The sequence below is a fragment of the Gymnogyps californianus genome, chromosome 2, assembly GCF_018139145.2.
Source record: "Gymnogyps californianus isolate 813 chromosome 2, ASM1813914v2, whole genome shotgun sequence".
Classification (NCBI taxonomy): domain Eukaryota; kingdom Metazoa; phylum Chordata; class Aves; order Accipitriformes; family Cathartidae; genus Gymnogyps; species Gymnogyps californianus.
In genome coordinates, this window is record NC_059472.1 from 14,218,174 (window position 1) to 14,245,020 (window position 26,847).

At 38.8% G+C, this 26,847-nt stretch overlaps 1 protein-coding gene across 1 annotated transcript in view; it reads right to left on the reverse strand.

Annotated features, from left to right (window-relative positions):
* The window catches only part of COL14A1 (collagen type XIV alpha 1 chain), a 126,927-nt gene that overhangs the window by 73,011 nt on the left and 27,069 nt on the right, over positions 1-26,847 (reverse strand). Inside the window, exons 6-14 of the mRNA XM_050915839.1 lie at positions 16,105-16,260; positions 15,276-15,395; positions 13,719-13,883; positions 13,154-13,315; positions 11,554-11,705; positions 10,419-10,548; positions 4,938-5,083; positions 3,470-3,599; positions 169-308 (exon numbers count right to left, since the gene is read on the reverse strand). Of these exons, the coding sequence (XP_050771796.1) occupies positions 169-308; positions 3,470-3,599; positions 4,938-5,083; positions 10,419-10,548; positions 11,554-11,705; positions 13,154-13,315; positions 13,719-13,883; positions 15,276-15,395; positions 16,105-16,260 (1,301 nt within the window). The remainder of the gene's footprint in view (positions 1-168; positions 309-3,469; positions 3,600-4,937; positions 5,084-10,418; positions 10,549-11,553; positions 11,706-13,153; positions 13,316-13,718; positions 13,884-15,275; positions 15,396-16,104; positions 16,261-26,847) is intronic.

The window sequence follows — 26,847 nt, forward strand, 5'->3', positions numbered from 1 at the left end:
TACCCAACACTAAGCAAACTCTTATTTGCACAAAGTTTCAGAATTCTCTAGAAAATCTTTTGTTACAGCTTGCAAGGTAGCTTTTGTTTATAAAAGTTACCCTTAATAATTACAGAAGTTTGGGGAGGTCTGAGATTGGTTAAGGGAAGAGAGATGCTAATAATTTACCTCATTGGTTTCTGTTCCATCTGTTTTAACGTACATGATGCGATAGCCATTTACATTTTTGGAAGCAGGATCCCATGTTAGCTTAGCGCTACTGTGTCCAACATCAGAAAATTTCAAGTTTGCTGGTGGACTTAGAGGCACTTGAAAAGGAAAGAGATAAAACCATGAAAGTGATTCCAGGTTTTAGCTGTGAAATTTTTCATGCCTTGAAAATAAACAGCACATTTTCCATTCAAAAATTTATATCACCAATATTTACATTAAAAGACCTACATCAATGGAGCTACACAAATACTTAAAGGCAGGTAAAATGGCTTAGCTCTTTGCTGAAACAGAACTTTCAGTCTTGCTAAGTGCATCTCAACTAATACTGAAAAAGAAAGAAATTACGTTATTGTTCATAACAGATATCATAGCAAGATCTAGCCTACACAATACTTGCAATAAATTTGTATTTGTGAATTAATTTAATTCAACTAGATCTTTATCCTATATGCATTTGTTTTCCATGAGTATCCCAGCAAAAATATTTCATGACTGTCGTATTTTGGCAAAAAACTTTCTGAATCCTAAAAGTCCCTGACATAAGGGTAAGTTTGTCCAAAAACCATAACTAGCTCAGATCTCCAAAGACGCTATTTTTTTTTACCTCTGCTTAACCTTCTTTATTACAGAAAGAAGCTGTTTCCTAACAGCAACCCTGGTTAAAGCCATATTTACATATTATATATTCCTTGACTGTCGTGAGCTGAAGGAAAATGAGGTCATGCAAGAGACAGTCTCAGATTGCATCCACTTTTCTGTCACACCAGAGAAAGCAATTTGTGCTGTCTGTTACTCTCAGCAGTAGGTTCTGTATTAGCCCAGCATCTGCTAATTTTCTCTGAATTGTGAAAACTTTCTCTATCCATCCTGCCTTCACACACACTCCTCACCAATCCGTGTGGACCGATAAATATCAGCACTTCAGAAGCTGTTTCCCTCACACAAGAACACATGGGAAAAAGCAAAAGATAAAAAACCCATGTATTATGTGGGATCTTTAGCCAGGGCATATATCGACTCAGAATGTGCAAGTAAACTCCTAACCAGCTTAGGAACAGTCAAGTCAACTTGGCTATGAGGAAAGAGAAGATGGGAACACTTTGAAATTGCATTAGATGGGTTTGCCACACTTCCTGGCATTCAATATATTCCTCTGAGTCTAGTGAAGGGAGTATCACGTGCTGGCTTTCCTTTCTACTTTCTGTCAGTCGTGGAATGCACTTCATTTCACTATCCAGGCCATACCACAAAATGCTTCAGTCTCAGCTCTCTCCTTTTGGAACCAATCTCCTGACAACGTTGCTCTCAACCAGACAGGCGGTCCTGATGCCGGAGTTACGTGATATTTACAGAGAGTCTTGGATAAATCCTGGCCCCAAAAAGAAACCCCACCCCAGAATGAGCTTGCTAATCATGCCTCTGTTTGGCACGGAGAAAGGTTTCACTACAGTAACTGAGATGATATAGTGTGTAAAATAATATTATTTACTAAATACAGAATATCAGATACTACATGTAATACTACAGCAAATTAGGCAGATCACTCTCCATGCAGATACATGCTCCAGGAAGAAAATACTACAAAGCCTATTCATTAGTTGGAAGCCAGAAATAATCACACTGAAAGAAAAATAACGTAGCTTAAATCTGAATCCGGGCAGGGAAGACATGACCATTGAACACTGACCATGTGGGACAGCTATGCTCACCAAGAGCTTTCTTTCCTCTCAGATTGCCCCACTGCCTGATCAATCAAAGCCTGTTAGAAGAGGGCTTATTTGAATAGCTGCATATGGAAGGTTAGAATCAATCTTCTTTCATATCACAGTGCTAAAGACCAGTCAGAGTTGGCTGCATTGAGTCACCCTAAAAATAAATGAAGGTTGCAAGGTAGTTAGGTTTTTTTAATTCTAGTCTGGTAACAGCAGTGATGATGGGCTGACTAACATATGTTACTAGCGTCTATGATCAAACGCTGCGGTCATGAATCCTCAGCTTGTGCCAATGTATCTGGAATTTGCATGTGATCTTCCATCCAATGTGTTAGCCAGGTTTAGAGCTGTGCAGCCTCCAAGATCATATGACATGAAGTGAATTCAGGCTGGCACAGTCAAAAACTACATAAAGTACTGTTTAGGATAAATGAAAACCAGATATTGGACAGATATTGACCAAAAGCGGGGGGGGGAGAAGGAGTGAGGGACAAAGAGAGGGAGAAAGGGACAGAGGGACAAAGAGCCAAAGATTTGATTCTCCAAGTGTTAAGAATCTTCTACACTCATTTCAAGTCCACAAACAAGCCCAGGTTGCAGTAGTTCGCTATTGGCGCTTGTCTGTCTACAAATGTCCTCTCAGAGATGACACAGTTCAAACAGCATTCCTAGAGCTTCTTCCACCATTACTTGCTGACCTTACAAGCAATTGCTCTGGCCCTTCTTTTTCTTAGTACTCGCATGCCTGAACTTCTCTCACCTATTAAATGTAAGTCACTTTCACACTGGCTTACTCATGCCAGGATCACAAAACAAGAGGAAGCAATCACTCCACTGCTGGGAGCAATAGAGATGTCACTGAATGCAGTCCCAGAAATATCCCAGCAGCACAATCACTTATTTTCAATTCCTTTGTCTTCCAAATGCTGAGGCTATTTAGAGAGCTGACATACAGTGCTGTGTACAGTTAGCAGAGGACAGAATTTAGCTGGCAAAATTCTTGCTGCTTATTAAAAACACACCATCTATCATGAGTGCACAGGCGCCTTCCAACCCTTCGTTTACCAGATGTTAGGCAGCAGGGGTTGGACAGAAATCTCTTTGCTTCTTTTCTGTCTGTATTACTGAGCCAGAGGAATGAACTTCTCCATCTGAGCCGGCTCCCCCACACACCTGGTTCTCTGGCTACAGGAGGCTAAACAGAGCAGTCTCAATTTAGCTCTACATGGTGACCTTCATTCACCTTCAGCAAGTTCAGAAAACCGTCAGTAGTTCCACCAAGATCAACAGGGATATCCATAGTACCACTACCAACAAGAGAGAAGAGTTCACAATCCTGTTCCAAAAACAAGCTGTTTTGTAGAAACTCACATCCTCGGCTTCTATAAATTAAGCATTCGCACTGAGAAACTTAAGTACAGTTAAGACCTTGCCCTATGGACTATTCATATCAGATTTTAAAATCAGATGTCTGCTTTAATATGTGCAAAGACTATTCTGAAGTTTTATTAACACTGAAGTGAATATAGATATGTGCTACCTACATGTAGTTTCTTGTCCTGTAAGAGGATCACTAGCTTCTTCTCCAAACATAGCATAAACTGTGACTGTATATTCTGTATTTGGCAATAGTCCATCCAGTTCAAGATCTGTTGAGGCCTCCCCAATTTTTATCTAAAAACACCATGAATAAAAAAGACACGTTATTTCCGAATTAGCTCATGATGGGGAAGAATACTATTTACACACTTGAAATTAGATATGTGATCAAATGCAGTGCTGAGCATTTGTCTGATACTGTGCCTGCAGTACTTGGCCCAAGATTTTGGGATTTTGTACAATAATCAAAAGAACAAAATTGTCAAAAAGCCAAAAGCCAACATACAGGTAAGAGGACTTTAAAAGTAACTAGTCACATTAGCAATGACAAAATAGTGCTCTCCAGAATGTGCAGCTACTAAGGCCTTTTCATTCCCAGCTACACCTTGTTTCTTCTTTGGTCATAGGACTGAAATTTCACAGGTGGAATTGATTTCTGTGCACATTGAGGCTCAGATTTGTTGCTATTTAAGGTGTGTATCATTGTCCTCCTCCACCTCTTCACTGAGAGCCACATTAACATGGACTGACTTATTTACTGAAAAAAAGGCTTTCTTCAGGGTAAGGCTCAGTCCCCTTGAATCAGCTAGTCTTCAGGGAGGCCCCATTTTTAGCAGAATTACCTGCTCACAGCCACTCAATTTAGCAGAAAGCACAAGTCTATGCGAGATTTCTGTAGCTTCCTACACGCTCCCCAAGTTCACATGCCCCTGCATGCTATTTAGTGTTCTTGCTTGAACAGAGATGTTGTACATAATCTTAGTTATACATATAGAAACTTGAGCATAAAAACTTTTAAATCCTAGACCAGAAGTTCCATTGGAACTATGCTAGCAACTTTAGAAAAGTCTACTGTTTTACTACTTTAGTGACAGAAGACTGGACTTTACCTTGTCCCACCTTCTTTTCCTTCTAAAAATATCTTCTAAAAATCACTTTTGATGGAAGGCATTATTTTTAAATTTAAAAATAAAAGTTGAACAAAACTAAAAGAAAACCAGTAAAGGTCACACTTGCAAACTTTATTTCCTTTTAAAGGTCCTGATGAGAACAAAGGCTAAACTTTATATTCTTCTAATAACACAGAAAATATCTTAGTTTTACTTTATTTTTTCTTCTTTTCAGTGTTAATTCTATATGATGACACAGTATCACCTCATATATCATTTCAAAAGAGTCACTTTAATTCAGCTGAAATTGTTGCATTTTTATGGCAGTGACATATAAAAATAATCAACTGGTACTTGCACTTTATTCATAGTCTGTAACATATACAGTACTTAAGGCAGTCATGGAAAAAAACCCCCAAGTATTTGCTGATCAAGTTGGAGGTTAAAGGCCATGTACTAGTTTATTCTTTAAAAGATTTATTTTTTGAATAATTGCTATTCAGATGAAAGCACAATACATCACCTCCTTCTCATCTGCTGCCAATCCTTCCGTGAGGGGAGCATATAGGATCATGTAACCTGTAGCACCCGCTACTCCATTCCACTTTGCTCTCATGCTGCTCTGTGACACATCGTACAATTGCAGATTCGACGCCATTGGCAAGGCAACTACAGTGGAACAAGAGACAGACACTTCAGTTGTCTCACTTGAACAACCAGCTGTTTTTCAAACAGTTTATTTTACCCCAGGAAACACAAAGGAATATAGCTATCTCCGGGCATGGAAGTGCTGTCTGTATGCCACAACTATGAAGAGCTGATTAGTACATAAAAGAACACAGAATCAGAGAAACAAGGAAACGATGACCTAACCAATTCTAACGCCTGGGTCGAGTTACCCTTTACAAAGCATTTCAGCTCTTTGTCCTAAATGGCTTTGAACATTTCAAGTGGGAGGATTTCTGTTCTTTAAGCACCAAATCGCTCTGTTCAGATCTCACCCTTCCTTCTCCCTGATCTGCAGGAGGATGACCACTCGCTACCAAAGAATAGGCACGGTTGCTATTAGGAACAAGTAGCAGTCCCCAGAGGTGGCTCTTTCTGGCAATAGTTCCCAAGCCAGAGCGTGGGAGAGACAGCCATAAGGTAGGACACCCTGGAGGAAATCCTGAATGAGCATGTTGTGCACGCCAAAATATTTTGACTACAAACTGTTGTGTGTTTAAGGCCTGGACTGTCCAAACTGGCTCCCAGGCCTATGTCAGTGGGATTATGCAAATGTGGGCAAGATCATCCATTGCAAATCATGGTGAATGCTAACCTGGTGAGTACAACTCAGCAGGCTGAATGAAATTCAAACATTATTAGGAGGTTTACTTGTGAATTTAAGGCACTGATACCAGAACATAGCACCAAACTGGGTTCCTGAATATTTCTTCATATTTCTGTAACTCTTTAGAGTAGCATTTTGCACTTCTCCGATTGCTCTCACTTTCTTCCTCTCACAGAATAACATCCCAAGGCCTCTCCACTGCTGTTACATCATTGATGGATCCCACCAAAATATCCAGTGACTGGAGAGATATAAGGGAACTTTGGCTGCTCCTTTGGAACTTCTACACTGACAACAGTCCCTAAAATGACTCAAAGGGTCTGAAAAAAACAGAAGGCAATTGGTAATTGATATCAAACCTTTCCTATTAGGAACTCAAAGAGACTGTAATAGGCTGGATGTTAAGCCTCTACAAAGCTCTGCTTTGCATGTTTCTGAAGAATCTGATCTGCAAACACAGATGCAGCAACCAATTCTAATTACAATGCTAATAATTCACAGAGCTTCTCTCATCTCCTTGTCCAAACAAAAATTTCAGCCTGTCTAGCTGACATCTCGAAGGAGTAGTATATCTATTATGTTATGTTTAACAAGCTCTAACAGAGCTCTTAACTTCCCATATACAAAACATGCCAGTCTCGTCCTTTCTTGTTCATTGAGGTCGTTCACTCCGTCTGTTGTTCAGGTCTGTAAACGTGGACAAAACTTCAACCCAGGCCTCTCTTTAGGTTTCCACTTCCAGGTTACCCATCTATCTTCACTTCCAAACCTTTCACAGCCTACCTCCATCCTATTTAAACCCTTGTTGATGTGTTGACTTATATTCCCATGAATTCCCACAATTCTTCTAATTATAGGGAGAAACTACCCATAAACATTTCCAAATATACTTCAGCCTCCTCCCTCAGAGCTCCACTCAGACCTCTGATACCTACAGAAAGAAACTACATGTTGAGATATTCTGAAGGCACTTTCTACCACATTGTCTCATTTCTATTCAAACTGCCCCAGGATCACAGAGAGAGTATCCACCACCTGTCCTTTTCCTTATTTTGATTCTAAAAATCTACAAGAAAAGTATCCTCTAACTCTAACTTATGACTCATATTTTAACTCTCAGCAGGAACTCCTAGATACTCTGGAAATATAAATAATACTTAACAAAGAGGTGACTGGAAATTAAACAAGTGGTGTTTTCTACTGGAAATTTCAGCTGAAGAGCTCAGAATCTCAAACAAAAATATCCAGTAGATAATGCTGATTTGCATCTTGGACAGTTACCAGAGTATTCTAATACTCTGGTAACATAGGGATAAATTAAACCTACTAAAGAACAACTAGAATAAACTAAACCAGGTAAAAATACATTTGTAGCAAATTAAAATGTGAATGTATTTCATATTTATTTCAAGTTAGAAGTGACTATTAAATCAGAAACCTTTCTAATTATCTTTATGTTATGCATATTGAATGTATCTATTTAGATTTCACATACCTGTAAGCTATTTTCAGTGTTCTGTATGAACAAATGTGATTGGTGGCTATTTTAATCTGTCGGTACCTCACACAAAGGCAGGAATGTAAACTACAATTTTCCATAGTTCTCCATTAGGATAGTAAAAAATACTTTCAAACTGCAGATATTTTAGCATGTGGAGTGATTAATACTGGCACATGTCAGACTATTACTTCCAACACACTATCAAAGACAGCTGTATAAAATGCTTGATGCTGCATGACCTTGGGGTGTGATCTGATCAGATCTCAGAAAGCCAGCAGGGCTGGGCTCCGTCAGAACTTGACTAGGTGACTTCAAAGGAATACCAGGTGCAATACAAAACAATCCTCTTGGCTCAGTATGTGACTGTTCTCTCTGCCTCAGTAAATTAAACAGGTCCTAACACCACGTTATGGGGTATAACATGGCTGGAGATGACGTTTTGGGAGACTGAGACTAAAATAGAAGTCTCAAATAATTTTATAGGATCCTATTTTTTTTTCTTTTCAGATTGGGAAGATTAGCACTGACACAGAATCAAAGAACCATTGAGGATGAAAGGCACCTCTTGAGATCATCTAGTCTAATTAACTTCCCTGTTCAGTCAGGGTCAGCTAGAGCAGGTTGCTCAGAACTGTGTCCAGTTGGGTTTTAAATATCTCTAGAGATGCAGACTCCACAACCTCTCTGGACAACCTATTCCAGTGTTTGACCACCATCACAATAAAATAGTGTCGTCTTCTGTTCAGATTTAATTTCATGTTTTTTTAATTTGTGCCCATTGACTCTTGTCCTGTCAGTGGGCACCACTGAGAAGCGTCTGGCTCCCTGTTCTTCATTCCCTCCCATCAGAGATTTTTACACATCAATGATATCACCCTGAGCCTTCTCTCCTCCAGGCTGAACAGCCATAGCTGTCTCAGTCTCTCCTCTTATGAAAGATGCTCCAAGCCTTGTGGCCTTTCACTGGACCCACTCCAGTAAGTCCACATCTCTCTTGTACTGGAAAGCCCAGCACAGGACCAAGCATCAAGGTGTGGCCTTATCAGTGCTGAGTAGAGGGCAAGAATCACCTCCCTCAACCTGCTGGCAATCCTTTTCTAATGCAATCCAGGACGCTCTTGACCTTCTTTGTGACAAGGGTGCATTGCTAGTTCACAGTCAGCTTGCTGTTTACCAGTACCCCCAGATCCTTCTCTGCAGAGCTGCCTTCCAGATGGTCACCCGCCAGCGTATACTGACGCATGGGGTTATTCCTCCCCAGAGGCAAGACTTTGCACTTCCCTTTGTTGAACTGCATGAGGTCAAACATGTTTTCCCCTTCATATATCCATGCTGACTAATTCCAATCACCTCCTTGTCCGTCATGTGTTTGGAAAAGGGTTTCAAGGATTAGCTGCTCCATCACCTTCCCGGGGACTGAGGTGACAATGACCAGCTTGTAGTTCCCCAGATCCTGCTTCACAGAGGATTGACATTTGTTTTCTTCCAGTGTTCAGGAACTTCTCCCAGTCACCATGAACTATCAAGGACAATCAAGACTGTCCTCACAATGACATAAGCCAGCCCCCTCAGCACTCACAGGTGCAGCCCATCCAGTCCCATGGGCTTATGTGTGTCCAGTTTGCTTAAGTGTTCCCTATACTGGTACTCCTCAAATGAGGGTAAGTCTTCCTTTCTCCAGACTTTTCCACTGATCTCAGCAGCCTGGGATTTCTGAAGGCCATTTTAACCAGTAAAGACCGAGTCAAAGAAGGCACTGAGTACCTCAGCGTTTTCCACTTCGCTTGTCACGAGTTCCCCTGTCCCATTCATGAGTGGGCCCATGTTTTCCTCAGTCTTCCTTTTACTGTTTACACACTTGTAGAGTCTGTTCTTGTTGCTCTTCATATCCTTTGCCAGATTCAGCTCCAGGTTGGCCTTGGCTTTCCTAAGCTTACCCCTGCAAGATCAGACAGCAACTCTATACTTCTGGGTCATCTTCGTCCATCTCTTATATACTTCCTTTTTATGTCTCAGTTCTGTTAGGAGTTCCTTGCTTATCCATGCTGGCCTCCTGTCACCTTTGCTTGATTTCCTACTTGTCAGTATGGACTTTTCTTGAGCTTGTAGGATGTGAACTTTGGGTATCAAGTTGCTCTTCCAGATCCCTCTTCTCTCCAGGGCCATATCCCTCGGGATTCTTCCAAGCACGTCTCTGAAGAAACTGAAGACTGCTATCCTGAAATCCAGAGTTGTGGTCCTGCTTTTTGCACTCCTCCCTCCTCTTAGAATCCTGAATTCCACCATCTCATGGTCACTGCAGACAAGGCTACCAGTGACTTTAAACCGCCCCCCATCAGTTTTTCCTTGTTTCTAAGTATCAGCTACAGCAGAGCATCTTCTCTTGCCGGCTCCTAGATCACTTGTGTCAGGAAGTAGTTGTCAAAGCACTGTAGAAATCTTCTAGATTGCTTGAGCCCTGCTGTGTTGTTCTTCCAACAGATATCAGCTATTGATATATCACATATTGACTTCCTGCCTCCTAGTTTGAACTAAAAAGTTACTCTCTACTTCCATTCCTAATATCTGTCATATTTACTAAAAAAGTAACTGTATTTTGTATACAAATACATAAATTGATATGATCAATACCAGCACATTATCTCAGGTACTAGCATAGTTCTCATTATAGAACCCCAAACTGTAATGTATTCATTCTAACAATATCCCAAGTCACCATTTTACAGACAGAAAATAACTGAATCATTGAGAAAGGAACTTACAGAAGTTACCTTGAAATCTTTGGCACTGGTGGGAATCACATGCAGGTATTTCTGGTCCCACCTAATCTTCCACTCATGAGATCATCTTCAGCCACAAATCTAATTTATAAAGCTTGGCTCCACACCCAAAGTGTAGGAATGTTCTAATTTAGGGTTCAATACAACCGACTTCAAAGTTCAGCCCAGAGATAAAACCCTTCTCAGTGTTTAAATATCCACAGAGCATTTGGACTTAGGAACTTAGCCCAGAATTAATTCAAACAGAAATTAATTTAAGGTAAATGCATTAAAAGAAGCTAAATTGAAAAAGATTCCCTTCTGTATTTCTTTTTCACAAAGACTAATGTTTACACAGTGTGATTAAATGCAGACAGTCAAATCCGTAATGAACATGATAAGGATACTTACGTGTAGTTTCAGTTCCACGGAGGCCCTCACTAGCAACATTTGAGTATATAGCAAATACAGCTATCTGGTATTCAGTTAAAGACATCAGGTTTTTCAGAACTGCTGTTGATAAGCTTCCATCTACCACAACCTGTTTAGAAGAAAATTCAACTAAATATGCATAAAGCAAACTAACTATATTACCACCAAATCAATCAATCCCTCCTTCAGGCAATTTTTACACTGGTATCTAAGAATCAATGTACTAAAGTTCAATTCATAAATCAAATTTGCTTTTGGTACCTTTATGTACAGTAAGGTGTCTGAAAAAAGAACAGCAACCCTATACATAATCAAAATGTTTAGCTGACACAGTTAGCCATTTAGAACAAAGGAATTGCTTACATAAATAAAGTGCATGGAATACAGTTTAAGAGTGTATATTGGGCACTTTTTTATATAATTACTATATCATCATAAATATTCCTTTAGTACTACAGAGGTACACACACAGTACTTCAAATTGACACTAATACATACCCATGCTAAACAAGTTTCTAGTACAAAAAGAAATAAAATATATCCTTAGCTAAATCCTTTTGCTCTTCTGCCTTTCCATTCAATTTTGTAAGTTGTCAGCTGAAGCCAAAAGCTTGTTCCACTGCATTTTTTCTCATCTCCAAAATGCCAAAATGTTATTCAAATAAACACCTCTCCAAATTTTCAATGACCAGTTGTAGATGTCCCAAAATACACCCATATCATCTTCCTTTTATGAATTATTTTTTCTTAGAACTGAAAATCTGGCTTACCATCAGCCCCTGCCTCTTCTGTTCTTGTAAACAGAATGGTGCAGGGGAAGTCTATAGAATTGGTTCAAGTAACAGTATGTGTAAGCAAAATGCAGGCAGTTCACCCCACCCCACAAAAGTGCTCATTGTTATAGCACATTTACTTTAAATTACATGACAGAAAAGCAGGCTGGCTACTACCTAACCTTCACCACCATCCAATATGACCATATCTCCTTTCTGTAGTGGGCTTCAGAGTCCACATAGGGAATTTCAGGGTAGATTTAAATAAGACCATGGATTTTCTGTCTGGTTAGTTCTCGCTGTTGTATTAAAAATTTCTGGGAAGCTTTTCCTCCTATTACCTCTTCTGGTTGTCCTCCTCGAGTGGGATAGTACACAACCCTGTATTTTTCCACTTTGCCTGGTGCATGGGTCCAGCTAACCCGGAATCCTCTAGCTGTTACCTCAGATGTGACCAAATCCGAAGGAGCCCCAAGTGAAGCAACAATTGTTCCTAGGTTAGAGACAACACAAATTTTTTATTCCCCTCTGCAAAATAATGATTTGGTTTGTTGTACTTGCTGAAGCTCCAAAGATCGCTCCTCATCAGAAAATCAAATAATTGGCTACTGCACATTTATTTAGGTCATTTTCAATGGAAACAAAGAACTAAGTACTGCACATGGAGTTTTCACTGGGACTAAGCCTCCCTTGTCTTTCATAAACCTTCATATGAAAGAGACAAAAATACAAAACTAAGCCTTCCTGTCCTTCCTCCCATCACTCTTTCAAGCCCTTTCTTTCTGGTTTTTTTTTTTCAGGTTGCTTTCCTCCCAGTCACGAAAAACATCCAAGTACATACACAGCTGTGATCTCCTGTGCTCCTCTGCAGGCTGGAAACTGATATGCTGCCTGTCAGCAGATTGAAGAGATGTAGTGAATGGTCATCTTCTCTGGCAATCATTCCTTTCCACAAAGATGTCTCATCTCTCTATGGTTTTTCCATCCTCTCCCTCTCAATTTCCCAACTGTCTGCTCACTCCCCCCACAAGACACAGCTAATATTCTGTATTTCTTCCAGTTTCATAAAAGAGGAAAAAGATGGAATGAAGCCTTACTAATACACACTTTTTCATTGCACAGGTAGAACTATGTGCGGAAGACAGCCTTCCTTACTGGTATATATTACAAGCTTATTGAAAAATCACTCAGCATTTCTGTGTTATCACAGAATCACAAACCAAGCAATACAAACAAAATCCACTGAAGCTTTTCAGAAAGAATTTCCTCAGGTAGGACTGTTTCTCTGGCAAACTGCGACATTTTTTCATAGCCATTTCTTTTGTTCAGAAAAGCATAAAAATATTGTAGTCAGAGAAGGCTTTTTTATATAAGAACAATTTTCTTCATCACCATCTTTTTTTATGCTCTGAAATATATTTTTTGTGTATTAAATAAGAAAGAAAAAAAATCCATCATCAGGAAGGGACAAAGCCATCTTAATAGTTGAAAATTTTGACAACTTATGAGACAATAAAAACAGTAAGTCAGGAGATGGAAAGCACAGCACAAACATAACAATTCAATGTGCAGCTGTTAAAGTAATTCATCCCCAAACCTGTGTATTATAAAAAAATTTTCCTTACCCACCACTTGGAAATAGTTACAGCAGAATGAATGTATATTTTTGTATTTTTTGGTACTACCAAATACCATAATATTTACCACTATCAAAGACAGAGAGCAAAAGACCAAAGATATCAAAGCAAGAATAAAACATATGTAGGAAGATAACTTCCCTGACAATGTATGTTCTTGTAAGCAAGAGAATATACAGCATGAGTCAAGTGCCAGAAGACAGCTTAGAATTTGGAATTTAGTATTCCAAATCTTTAGTATTTGGAATAGGATTTGTAGCTCTAAGTTCATATTAAGTTACATTACGTCTTGTTTCTTATTCACCTTTGATTTCCTTTTCCTGTTCCTCTACTCGTGAGCACACTGTTCTGGTAAGACCTTCAACAATGGTATGCATGAAGTTAAAGTCAGCAACGTTGTAGACGTGTGTGCTGTCAGGTTCAGAGGCAATCTCTTTGAGTTCGTTTATATCTGCATTCTTCACACCTTTCATTGGAAAGAAAAATAAAGAAAACGTGCAACAAAAAAGAAAAAAAATCTCGGATGCACAAAGATTGATAAAAAAATTACTAAAATCCAATTCTTGCTATTAGTTTTAATGACCAACTACAGAGTGCCCTGTTGTTAAGATGTTAATTCAAGACGTTAATTTCTGCCAGTGTAACTGGCATTTTTTCAGCTGTCTCCTGATAATGTAGCATCCATGTATACTGCTAAATTCCAGTTATAGCAGCAATGAATTGGAGAACATATTAAAGAAGATTTAAATTAATGATGATACTTAACCGGATACAGACAGAAAAGAACACTTCCTTAATATAGAGGGCAACAGATACAAATACACCAGAGTATAATGGGACACAACATATGGCTATGGCAGAATACACACCAATAGCAAACAGCTCAATGCCAGCATCTCGTAGGTTTTTAGCAGGAGGGATAACATCATCTTGGGACTTCCCATCAGTGATCAGTATACCAATTTTAGACACTCCAGGTCTTGCACCTGCTTCGGGCTTAAAGCTGTTTTCCAAAATGTAAGTTAAGGCAAGACCTAAAAAAGGAAACATTTTAGAAGACTTTAGGAGGGAAAATGTCCACTAATTTTGCTAATTTCACAGTGTTTGTCTTTCCACTCAATTTAAAAATCCTGAGAAACCTTTTAATGTAAAAGTAAGTATAAAGGAAGAATTTATTTACCGGAAGATTAAATTCCAACAAGCAACGTAAACTACAGAGAAGGTGACACTCATCTTTAGCAGCCTTTTGATCAATCAATGTATTTTAAACCAGCTGTGGAAACCTAAACTGATCTTCCTGTGAATGCATCATCTTTTCTTTCTTACTCTACAAAGTTAGAATAGGAAGTCCCCTCTCCTTCTACCTATATATGAAAGCACATGCCCTGGATAGCTTAGTAAATCCCCATGCTACATACAATCTTACTTCAATTTGTTTGTTTGTTCTTTCCAGTTTACGAGCTGAAGAAAAGCTTAAATAAAGCTTAGGGAGAATCTGATTTTAATAACTGCTAATTATTTAAAGGGAAGGAAGAACAACACCACCTCAGGACAAACTTACACATCACAATGAGATCCTATCTGAAAACTCTCTTAAGTCTCCCACAGCAAAGGTTCCTAACTCACCTTCTTCTAATATCCATATAAAATATTCATGATAATTTACTACTTGCTGCCTCACAGTAATATCATACTAGAGTCCTTCTGTGCTTTGTCCCACTGCAATCACTCCTTCTACCAAAATGAAGGCTGCTGCAGAAGAGAAGGAGAATCTTTCACATTCTTTCTCCCCTTCCCTCCCTGCCAAAAAAAAAAAAAAAAAAAAAAAAAAAGGAAGGCAGCAATTTACTTAAAGCCATGTCTGGGTCTTTGGATATATCATTCTCCTGGCAAGACAGCCAATATTACTAACTGCTGCTTTGATGATACTGGAATTGTATTCAGAGACTGTATTTTTCCCAGGTTGACAGGCACCCCCCATTTATCCATCACTAAGTGTCTTCTGGGGTTTTAGTGCTCTAACTACTAAAAGGTCAATGGAAATCTAAAAGCCCCAGGTGATCATTTGAAAAGTTACTATTGCCAGTTGTCAGATATTAAAACAACATTCTTTCCTTCTGCAGAATAAAGCTCTGTGTATGAACATTATGAATGGATTTTGCATTTTCTTCCTAGCAGGTAAAAGATTTTACTTCCAGAGTTCATGTACACTTTGTTTTATGAGACCCTGTCCTGATCAGAAAGATTCCCAGTGAAGCCAACGAGACAAGCCCTTCAGAAAAGACTTCACTGACATTAGATAAAGCCATTAGCAAGCTGCAAAAACCCTATCCTTTTTACCCTTCATAATAAGCACTAACACTTCTTAGTCTGTGCAGCAGAATATGTTTTTTAATAAAAGGCAAAAGCTAAAACATACACTGTACCTGTTAATGTATTCCCTCCCTTATACGGTAGATTACGGACTGCATCCAAAACAGCATCTTTTGTGCCATAGGCATTCAAATGCCATTCAATTCGGGGATCACCACTGTACTGTGCAAGACCTAAAGAACGAGAAATTCAGGTAATCCATTAGACAATAAAGCATTTTTTTCAAGTACCTACACTTTATGTACTTGATTACCAACAGTTTACCATAGTAAGCTTACCATAAGTAGCTTTGCTACCATACGAGAAAAACTGTATTACTTGATGCCAAAAAAATAGTATAAAGTTGTTCTTAGTGGCAACTCCTCAGTTTATTTTCAAAGCCTTTCTTTCAAGTGCTAAGGAAAGTAAATGAGGAGTACACAACTTTTTCAGAGTTTAGTAAGATTCCAAGAAATTGTTTTTTGAAGAAGAACACTTTTATTTAGTATGCTTTTGAACAGACTAAAATATAAGTAGCAGAGCAGAAACATAACATTTGAGCCAGTTTAAACCATGAGAAAAGCCATCCATTGGCACATTCTTCCTCCGAAAATTAAACTGCAAGGGTTTGATCTAATGCTGACTGAAGTCAGTAAGACTGTTTCCACTGTTTTTTCTTTTCCACTGACATTGCATTAGAGTTTACTTAAGCTGAGCATCACAGTAAACTGTGAGGAATTAATATTACAAACATTGCAGCAGCATTACCCTTATGATAGAAGTGCTAGTTCCAGGTGAGGATGAATCTTGCACAAATAAGTAGCATTAAGTTGTTAACTATCCTGAAATCATGAAATTTCTACATTGCTACAGAAATATTAAGAAAAAAATATGGCACCTTACCTACTCTTGTTTTCTCAGATCCCACATTGAAAGCGGAAACCAGATTTTCCAGGAACAGTCGAACGAGCCTGAAATTGAATCTGCCAATACTCCAAGAACCATCTACCAGTATCACAATATCTGCAATTGCTGGAGTTTTACAGGTAAACAGGCTTCCTGTAAGTCATTAAATTGAAAACAATACTGTTAATTCAACAATAAAATTGTAACTCAATAAATGTATACCTTCCTCCTCCCGCTAAGCTTAATACTTAAAGCTTTCTTCCATGGGCAAAGTGAAAAATAAGCAAAATAACTAAACATATTTGTCCTAAATTCAGTAATAGAACAGTTTGGCCATTATCTACTTCAGTTCTTTTATTAAGCTGTTCAAAATTACTGTTGGGAGACCCATGAAAAAGAAATCCTGCTTCTAAAAATACAGTACTTCAGAAAGAAAAAAATTAACTGTCGTATAACACAATCAAACCAGCAGTTCATTTTCATTCTCAAGAATATACATACACAGTATACAGTTCATGACAATTAACCTTAGGTGTAGACAATGCAGAGAGAGCTACCGAGAGATGCAGGCGTCCAAAACAGTTATCAAGACCCATTTTATAGTCACCATAGAAAAGCAGGTGTTTCTATACATCTCAACAACTCTGTAGAAAAACTTCGTTAGCTGCCACTGTAGAATTCTGAAGTTAGAAGTGTATCTCACCCTGGGAGTCTAGAGTAAAACTGAAGGTAACTGAATATGCTGTATTAAATGTAAGTAGGAGGTACTCAATACAGCAAAGGTAAAATGCAAAGACCTCAGATTCAAATTCACAGTCTCTATGAGAACTAGCACCACATAAAGATTTAGTCTTACAGATATATGGAGAAGTATACAAAAATAAAAGACCATTAAAAAAGCAACAGAAAAGACCTGATGAGAATTAGCAGAGATGCATATTAATAGTCTCTAAGGTTTAGCTAACCAATGGGGCAACCAGAGGAAATAGGAGTAGAGATTAGACACAAATTGCAAGATAAGCCAACAGGAAGGTTTTTAGGAATACAGATTCTTAAGAAATTGAGAAGCCTAAACAAAAGTGCTTCACTTCCACATTCAGTTCGAGAAAATGACAGGAATGGAAGTAAGAGAAAGGAAGAGGTTTCCATAACCTCAGACAGAATTGCCACATTCCACAGAAGTAGCGGCGTGACTGTAAAAGTAAGGTTGCTGAAATAGTGGATTCATATTTCCACTATTAGGGGAATATGGGGAGGAGGGAGGGAGGGAGGGAGGGAAAACAAATGAGTGATGTTACACAGGTACACCAAACAAGCTTATGTTTGAAGTATAAAAATAGCAAACTCCTCACCAGATTGATTATAGAATAAGGATGGAAGTAGGAAAGTCAAGTCAAAGCAAAACGTGTTAGTAGAAAAGGCATCGTGCATCACAAACCATTTAGGGATGAAAATCACATCCCTGAATACAGTAAAAAACCTGCAGATTAGTGAAGTAAGCTGCAACCCAACTGTTATCATCAATTTTTTCAGGGTCCATTACATAAATTAGTCAACAAAGGATACCAACACCTAAGGCGGTACTAACAGGAATCGCCAAGTACATTGTTAGAAATAAACTGATCTTGAGCAGAGATACTCAGCGAATAAAAGAAGTAATTCAGTGAGAAACAATCAAAAAGGTGCTTGCGTTAGCTCACAAGCAGCTCTCCTGTTACAGAGAGGGAATAAACCACACGGTTAGCAACTTAAAACTTTAACACCATATTATTAATGACAATCTTTTCATTAAAGGCAAAATTATAGTCTCACAGGCAAAAACAATCTGATGTGCAGGACTTCAAACAATTGGTCATGATTAAGAGTTAGATTCGTACTGTAGTGTAAAACCACTGAGCAAGAAACCCAATCCATAAAGTTACAGTTAATGTCTTAAACATGTACTAAAAATGTTTTTAGAAGAGCAAGGAACATTTCCTACGTGCAGCTAGCAGTGTAGAATAAGTTCTAAACACATGACAAAAATTCCACTTACAAAGACGCCAAAACAAATATTTTATTTTAGTTTTTACAGTACGAGACAACGCTATTTGAATTGGCAACATATTTTAACGTATAAACACTGGGGAACATTTAGTAAGCATCAGAAAAATGATCTTAAATTGGAAGATAAATCCGAAGGAGGTCCAAATCTTTATATCACTGAAGTCAACAGGAAAACTTCCCTTGATTTCAGCAGGACTGGAATCTGTTTTGTGATTTAATAGGAACTTACTGGTCATGGCAAAATTCATTTTTTAAATATCTTTGCCAAATAAACTTCCTGTTAATCAGCCTGCGTTACTTGCAGTATTTGTCTTCCATTAACACGCAGTTCAATTGTGCCATTCTCACACTGGCCATGATTAGCTTCTTAACCTTCAAAAGAACTATTGGCAAAGTAAAACACTACGCAATACTAGTAAGAATGATAGACCTGGAACCCTGATTCACATCCAGGCAGCTGTACTATAGCACAGATGTACCTCTTCAGTATGATCCCAGCAGTTTAATCATATAGCCCAATGAGGATAACAAGATTTGTGTGGCTGTATTTCCCCTCTCTACTTCTAAAATCTTATGCTTACTATGAAACCCAGTTAGTACCCTAGGTCTTACTCATTTCATATGAACAAGTTTTGCCTATAAGGCTTCTTTAATCCTGTAGTGATGGCTTTGTGAATAAAACCTTTTATTGGTTTTAGTTAATCCATTCAGTGAAGCAAAACCCGAAGAATAAAGAAAACAATAACGGTATTCCTTTCAATATTTTATTTCCACATCATCAGGTCAGTGCAAATAGTATCATTCAGGGCTTTTTTTGTTAAAAAAGCATGTGTGGTTTGATCCAAGATTGTACTGCAATGTCACAGAATGTGAAAATTTGATTCGTTCTTCGTAGATAGGAGATACTTGTTGAAGCTTTTCTGCATAAAACATTTAGGTTTTGTTACTTCTGTACACCCACTATTTGCTTATGTTTTCTCCTTGTTGTACTTAATAGAATTGTAGAAAGTTCCCTAAAACGGAATAAACAACAGTGAGATATTAAACAGAATAACATGCTGTATAGAAATCTTTAAAACCTGATAGGAATACAAACACATCATCCTAGTTTATAAAGTTAGTCTAAAAGACACAGTGTGTAGCAAATAATTTATGCGCCCCACTGAGATCAGCCAGTTTCCATTACCAGTTCTAGCAAATGTCTTTTTCAATAATCTTTCCATACAACCATACATGCTCATGAATTCCTATAGAGTTTGAGGATAATTTTGAACATTTCAACTATCTAAACGTAACTTTAATAGGCAATTTGCTCAAAAACAGTTCTTAAAGGAGGATGACAGCATATAATTCCATATAAGGAAAAGCTTCCAACACTCAGTGTTTTAGCCCACTACAAGTTTCAATACTGTGATCCGGTTGTGCATATTTCCCTTTTATTCGGTCATCAAGAAAACAGTAGTGAGAGAGAAGGTACCACTTTCCTCTGAATTATACAGTACTCACCAGTTTCAAGAGCAGGACTGTAGGGAGGAGACCAGTTACCTAATTTTGTATAATGTTTCCTAATGTTATATAGATAGCATTATTCGACTTCAAGTGCTTCATTCCACAACAAACAATAACAGAGTCTGCGATTTTTAGAGAAAATGACAGAACTGCAAACATCCTAAAGTCAGAAAAAGAGCTTACATATTTTACACCAGCAACTGTCTTCAGTGCATCCACCTACAATGGGTGGAGGAGTTTGATGGAGAGAAAGTAAAAAATTAATGGACTTTCCATAACAAATTTACAATCTTCCTAGTGTTATTTGGCAGAAGGAACATGCCACTCTGCCAGGAAGCTAACTGAGGAGGAAGGGCCTTGGTCTGCTCATTTCTGCGTGTCGCAAATGAAGGCATAGGCTCAAAATTTCACCTCCAAAGACACTGTCCTGGTTTCGGCTAGGACAGAGTTAATTTTCTTCCTAGTAGCTGGTATAGTGCTGTGTTTTGGATTTAGTAGGAAAAGAATGTTGATAACACACCGATGTTTTTAGTTGTTGCTAAGTAGTGTTTATACTAAGTCAAGGATTTTTCAGCTTCTCGTGCCCAGCCAGCAAGAAGGCTGGAGGGGCACAAGAAGCTGGGAGGGGACACCATCAGGACAGCTGACCCAAACTGGCCAAAGAGCTATTCCATACCATATGACATCATGCCCAGTATATAAACTGGGGGGAGTTAACTGGGAGGGGGGATTGCGGCTCGGGAACTAACTGGGCATCGGTCAACGAGTGGTGAGCAATTGCATTGTGCACCACTTACTTTGTATAGTTTAATTCTTTTAGTATTGCTATTGTCATATTATTATTATTATCATTATCATTGTTTTTCATTCCTTTCTGTCCTATTAAACTGTCTTTATCTCAACTCACGAGTTTTTTTTTTCCTGATTCTCTCCCCCATCCCAGGGGTGGGGGGGCAGTGAGCAAGCAGCTGCGTGGTGCTTAGCTGTCGGCTGGGGTTAAACCACGACAGACACCAGCATACAACTAAAGGCTACCAGCAATATATTAGGACAAGATATTTGCACAAAACCTGCTTCAGTATTGCCAACAGTCATATCATCATCAAGAATTTCGGTTCCTTTGTTTCAGGGAAATCTTTCAAAGAATAATCAGCATTGAAGGAATTTTGCATCTACCAAATGAAGTTTCCTGCCTTTGAACCCTCAAGCCCCCAGACGTTAAAGGTGATACATTTGCTTGCAATTCCAATGTGCAAGTGCCATAGCACTATCAAGACCCATGTCAGAGTTTGGCTGATAGTAAAGCCAGCGATGGCAATGCTGAAAAAAAGATCCAGCTAGAACTTTCTAGGATAGAAGGAGAATTATTGGAGCCTGCAAACCGTGACCCTTGAGACATCCCATTGAAGGGAATGGAGCACAGAGTGAGGACTGGGAGGGGCTCTGGCAGTATGGGGGATGCACAGAACAAAGCAGGGTCTGCAAGGTTCTGTAGATAGTGACCACCTCTCTGAGGCTGCCTTTTCAACCTGTTGCTGTTCTTTCACGCGTGAATTCAGTGAGCAAGTGAGCAATGTTAAAAAACAGAAGTTTGACCAAAAAAACCTGCAAGCCTTACTTAGACACAAATACAGAACTATGATTTTTAGACTAGAGTAGTTGCTCTTTGACTCCTGGAGTTAATACTACTACTCTTTGAAAGTTCTTTGAAAGGCAAAGGGAGAAGCAGCAAATACAGGCACTGCCACCTGGGAGGACTCAATGCCTTAGAAGAACCAGTTCAATTTGCATGCAGTTATGATACATTTTGCAGAAACACATTTGATATTTTGCCTCCCCTTGGTATGAAACTCTGTTCTCATTTTCAAGAGCCAAAACACACACTTCTTCTGCGAGAAGAAGTTAAGAGTATAATTCTTTCTGAGTCTGCAATATGTCGTTTCCTTTCTTACTCCCTGTCACAGTGGAAAAGTCAAATAATATATGTGGAAGGAGAGGAAGAAAGTTCAAGCAGAGGTCTGTAATAACACAGTATGAATGGAAGACTCGTTCAGAGGGTAACCAAGCACAAAAGGCAAGAAGCCTGATGACAGAAGCGAGTGAAAAATACGTTGTGAATAAAGCATGAATGACAGAGAAAAGTCAGTCCTCCACAGTGATTGACAGCACCACAGCTGAGCAGAAGCACCACTGAGGACAAGGGCAATATAAATCTACATCAGCAAAATGTCACTTCTTTAAAAAAAGGGTTAAAAAAATACAGGGACGTGAGGCAGTGTTCAGCTCCAAATTTCAGCAACTCACTAGTCCATGCTTCTGACGTTGATATTATTGCACTGTGCTGGTGATATTATCATTGCACTTAGACCTCAGTTTAACACATCCCATATGTCAGGCTACGGACCAGACAAATGCATACAACATAACTGCTTTTCTTTGAACTAGATCCAACCATAGCTTGAATTTGAAGGACTCAAATGCTGGAACATCATTAGGTTGAAAGAGCAGCCCAATGAGGTTAGAAATTTGTCCCTGCTCCCTAGAAAAAAAACAAAATAAAATAAAGCAGCCAGCCCTTTCCCATGCACCTTGTTCTGTTCCAGGAAACTAATATAGCCCAACTGGCAGGCCTACAAATTTGTTATTTGGCGAAGTTGGAATATTAAGATTTACTGAATCTGTTGTGTCTAATCATGTCACATTTGACTGTGAATGCTGTAGTTCAATAATTTTGCTTCTTTCAAAAAGTACACAGCAATAAATAAATATTCTTTAAAGCATACCTTTTGAATTTAAAGCCACAAAACTAATTAAAGCAGTAGCTGATAAAACACATTAATTGCCTACATATACTAGTGATCATTCTCCAGTGTGAGAGAAGGAAGCATACAGCCATTTTCTATGCACCTTTCCATACACACTCAATGATAGTTGTACTTCCGCAGTAAGCAATCACTAGCTTAGGAAAACTTTTAGAACTTTCCTCCTACATCTTAACTTTTTAATTTACTTGAGAGACAGAATAACTATAAAAGGTAACTATGAAAGAAAGTGCTGATGTTTTCTGGCAGACCATTGCTGATTGATAGCACTGAAGCACCTGATGTCTGCAGCAGCTTCCCAAATAGCAACACTAAACTGTCTTGGTCTGTGTACCTAGATAGAAAGATATGTTTAAAAATCCCCCTGCATTTAAACTGAGAGTTCATAACATTTATTTTAATTTCTCTTCCAATAGGCAACATGACAACACAGAACAAAGCACGCTGCTGAAATCTTTCCTGAAACTGAAGTTCAACATGGCAAGATACTGTGTCCATTTAGCCATGATGATTTACACTGAAGATGGTCCACAACCCTCCTGTAAAGTACATGAAACCAAAGAAACAGATCACAGTGATAATTCTCTACTTCTCTTTGCTCTCAGTTCTGCATCTGAGTGGACGACTGTTTTAAATGAAACAGCTGTCTCAAAGTCCAAATTACTTTTCAAGGCAGAGAACTATAATTTTTTATTAATATGGTCATATTTATCCACCATTCCCGTGTAACAAATACGCCAGGATTTAAAAGGGTTATTTTTCCCTTTGCCTTAGTGAAGTATGAAATCCCTGAGACAGTTTTCTCTGGCTATCTAGAAGGCAGTTAATCAGGGGGCTGCAGACAAAATTGGCACTCAGAAATCCTCAACGTTAATTAAGGTGTATATATAAATCCCTCTAAACTATGATGAAGGGCTGGTCTGTGCCTGAGCTTGTAACTAAGTTACAGCTTTAACACAACAGATAAAGTAACAGAAAAGAGCCTGCCTGAGAGAACAAGCTGCCCATCTATGAAAGTCATCAACACAGAACTAATTAAAAATTAGTTGAAGAGAACTGCCACAACACTGTTACATTACAGCTCAGCATTATTGGTACATATGATGTTGTGGCCAGTGTGTCCAGAAACAAAAAAGATGATGTAGTACAGTTACAGTGTGGAAGACTCAAATTCAAGTCCCTATATTACATTCAAGCATTTCTTGAAATGATATTATCATAATGTAACCAATGTATATGCTTGCATAAATATAAATATGCGGTGATCTTCAGAAGCATCACTAATTTTGGATGTCATGTGTCAATCCACAAAAACTTGGGAGGAAATTTGTGCCCTCTCAAATGTAGCAATTCATCCATTGTCTAATTAGCAGAGAAGTCTGAGTGAACACCCTATTCGGAAAAATCTCTGACTCCCAGAATCACAGGGTAGTGGAGGTAGGAAGGGACCTCTTGAGACTGCCTAGTTAAACTGCCCTGCTCAAAGCAGGGGTAGCTACAGCAGATTGCTCCAGGCCATGTCCAGTCAGGTTAAAGAGTCTCCAAGGATAGAGAGTCCACAACCTGAGTAACCTGCTCCAGTGTTTGGCCATTCTCACAGTAAAAAAAGTGCTTTCTTTGATTAAATGGAATTTACAGTTATTTCAGTTTGTGTCCGCTGCCTCTTGTCCTTTGACTGGACATCACTGAGAAGAGTCTGTCTCTGCCTTCTTTACTCCTTCCAATGTGTAAAAATACACACTGGAAAGATATCCCTTGAACCTGCTGTCCTCCAAGCTGAACAGTCCAGTTGTCTCAGTCTGTCCTCTTATGAAAGATGCTCCAAGCCCTTAATCATCTTCATGGCCCTTCACTGGACTCACTCCAGTAAGTCTATGTCTTTCTTCTGCTGGGGAGCCAGCCCAGCACTGGACACAGAACTCCACATGTGGCCTCACCAGGGCTGAGCAGATGGGAAGGTTCACCTCCCTCGACCTGCTGACAACTTTCTTAATGCAGCCGAGGAGGCTGTTGGCCTTCTTTATGACAAGGGCACATTGCTGGCTTATGGTCAACTTGTCGTCCACCAAGACCCCCAGGGCCTTTTCTGCAAAACTGCTTTCCAGCCAGTCGGCCACCAGCATGTCCTAGTGCCCGGGGTTATTCCTCCCCAGGGGCAGGACTCTGCACTTCCCTTTGTTGAACTGCATGATGTCCCTGTCGGCCCATTTCTTCAGCCTGCTGAAGACACTCTGAACGGCAGCACAACCCTCTGGTGTGTCAACCATTCCTCCCAGTTTTGTATCATCTGCAAACTTGCTGAGAATGTGCTCTTTCCCATCATCCCAGTCCTCACGTGATTGATTGTAGGTTCTCATCTCCCTTCCACATCTTTCCTATTTTGAAAGCTCTTCTCACCAGGCTGGCCAGCCTGTTAGCAAAGATGATTTTGCCCCACTTAGTCAGATGGATCGCATCTCTTCCAAGCAGCTGTTGAGCCTCAAAGAGGCTCCCATCGCCACAGAAACCTAAACCCTGTTGCTGACAACAGCTGCAAAACTAGTTGTTGACCTATAGGATCTGCCCAGTCCTCAAGATCCTCGAGCCCTTTCCCCTCATAAGTGGCATCAAGGAGAAGACCACCTGAACCCCCATGCCCTTGATTGACCATTGCCCCCAGAGCCATGTAGTTGACAGTTTGCCACCCAATGCAAAGAGACCCTGGCAACAAGATTACCATAATTAGTTTCCACGTATTTAATTCCCAATCTCTTAAAATATGTGCTATTAAGCAAAAGCAGACAAATATTAAAACAAAAAAAGTCTTCCTCAGAGGATTCCATTTTGTGGTTGTTTGGTTATGTCTCAATGAGCAATTTAAAAGAAGAATCCCAAAAGTCTGTGCCACTGCACTGTATTGAAGTACTGATCAGTGGGCTAAGCAGCAATAAACACACCACAAATATCTTTTCCTAAGTGAGCATTTAAGATAAACTTTGATTTTCTTTTCCTCTAGTTCACAGACTTTTTAATTCCTCTCATCCACTAAAGTAATTATTCCCTACCATAAACAAATTACTAAATAGCCATGTTGCATATTTTTCCCCTCAGGCAGATTACACCGCTGTCTTCAAGCCTGCAACATTTCTTTCTGTCCAAGATTCCAGTCTCTTCCATTCACTTATTATTTCTTTGATCCTGTACTTACAGTACCATCCAGCTAGACAGATAAACAATGCATACAGGCACATCAGTTATGCGATATCATACATAGTGGATAGGTAAAATTTTTAAACTATAGAAGGGCTAATAATAAATCTCAAAATAATTTACTGAATATTTTCTTCCAATGTCATTTATAGCTACTTTTATTTATAGTGTTTCAAAGGCTTTAAAACAAAATGACAAGTCTTATCTCCAAATCCAACTGCATTTTTTAAAAATAAAACCAAAAATCTAATGCAGAACCTTATCCTAAAGACTTTAGTACAGGGATTTTCTTAACAATTTCACTCTACAGAGGAAGGCAATTTTTTAATCTTTAATTTGCAGACATGCGAGAAAAATACTAATCTGATTTTACAGAAAAGGTCTGCATAGGAAGTAATAAGACTCTAATGATTACATTGCATATGATATTTTTTTAAACATCTTCCAGAAACAATGACAAATTCTAAATCTGTAAGAGTGAATTTAACACTTACACTGAGGAAAAGACTAGATTTTAATTAATCTAGACAAATTACTGGCTGCTACCCAAAGTATACAACTGTTATGGGAGTTGTCAAAACCAAAGGAGAGTCCTATCACAAGGTACAGATTATGCTTAGACATCTGGGTTTATTTTTATTTTGGCCAGTAGCTACTTAGCAATTTACAATAGCCATAATCAAAATTAAACAGCTGGCCCTTAACTAAAATCATGTACTTCAATATGCACACATGTAGTTAAACCACCTTGATGCTTGAAAAGCAGGATGAGGGCAACCATATAAAAATTTATTAAAATAGTCCTATGGAGCTCAACAGAGAATCTTTTAAATTTTTTTCCAAAGAAAAAAAGTTCAATATTCAATAAATAATTAATCAAGATTCAATAAATAATTTTTCAGTTGTTCTTGCTCAATTTTTTCCAATAAATAATAATTGTTGCATAATTATATTCTATTTGATCAGTTTTAGGGTTTCCCTCCCGCCGCCTGTTTCCTATTCCCAGATTAATAAAATGCCAAGAGTTGCAAGGCTGGCAAAGGACCTGTGATTCTGTTGAGAAAAAACACGAGCTTCTGAGTGTCATTTTCTTTTTTTAAGGTATAGCTAAACAGAACTGCTCCATCAAAGTGATAAAAGTATCTCAGCCAACCTCTAACAGATACATCATTAT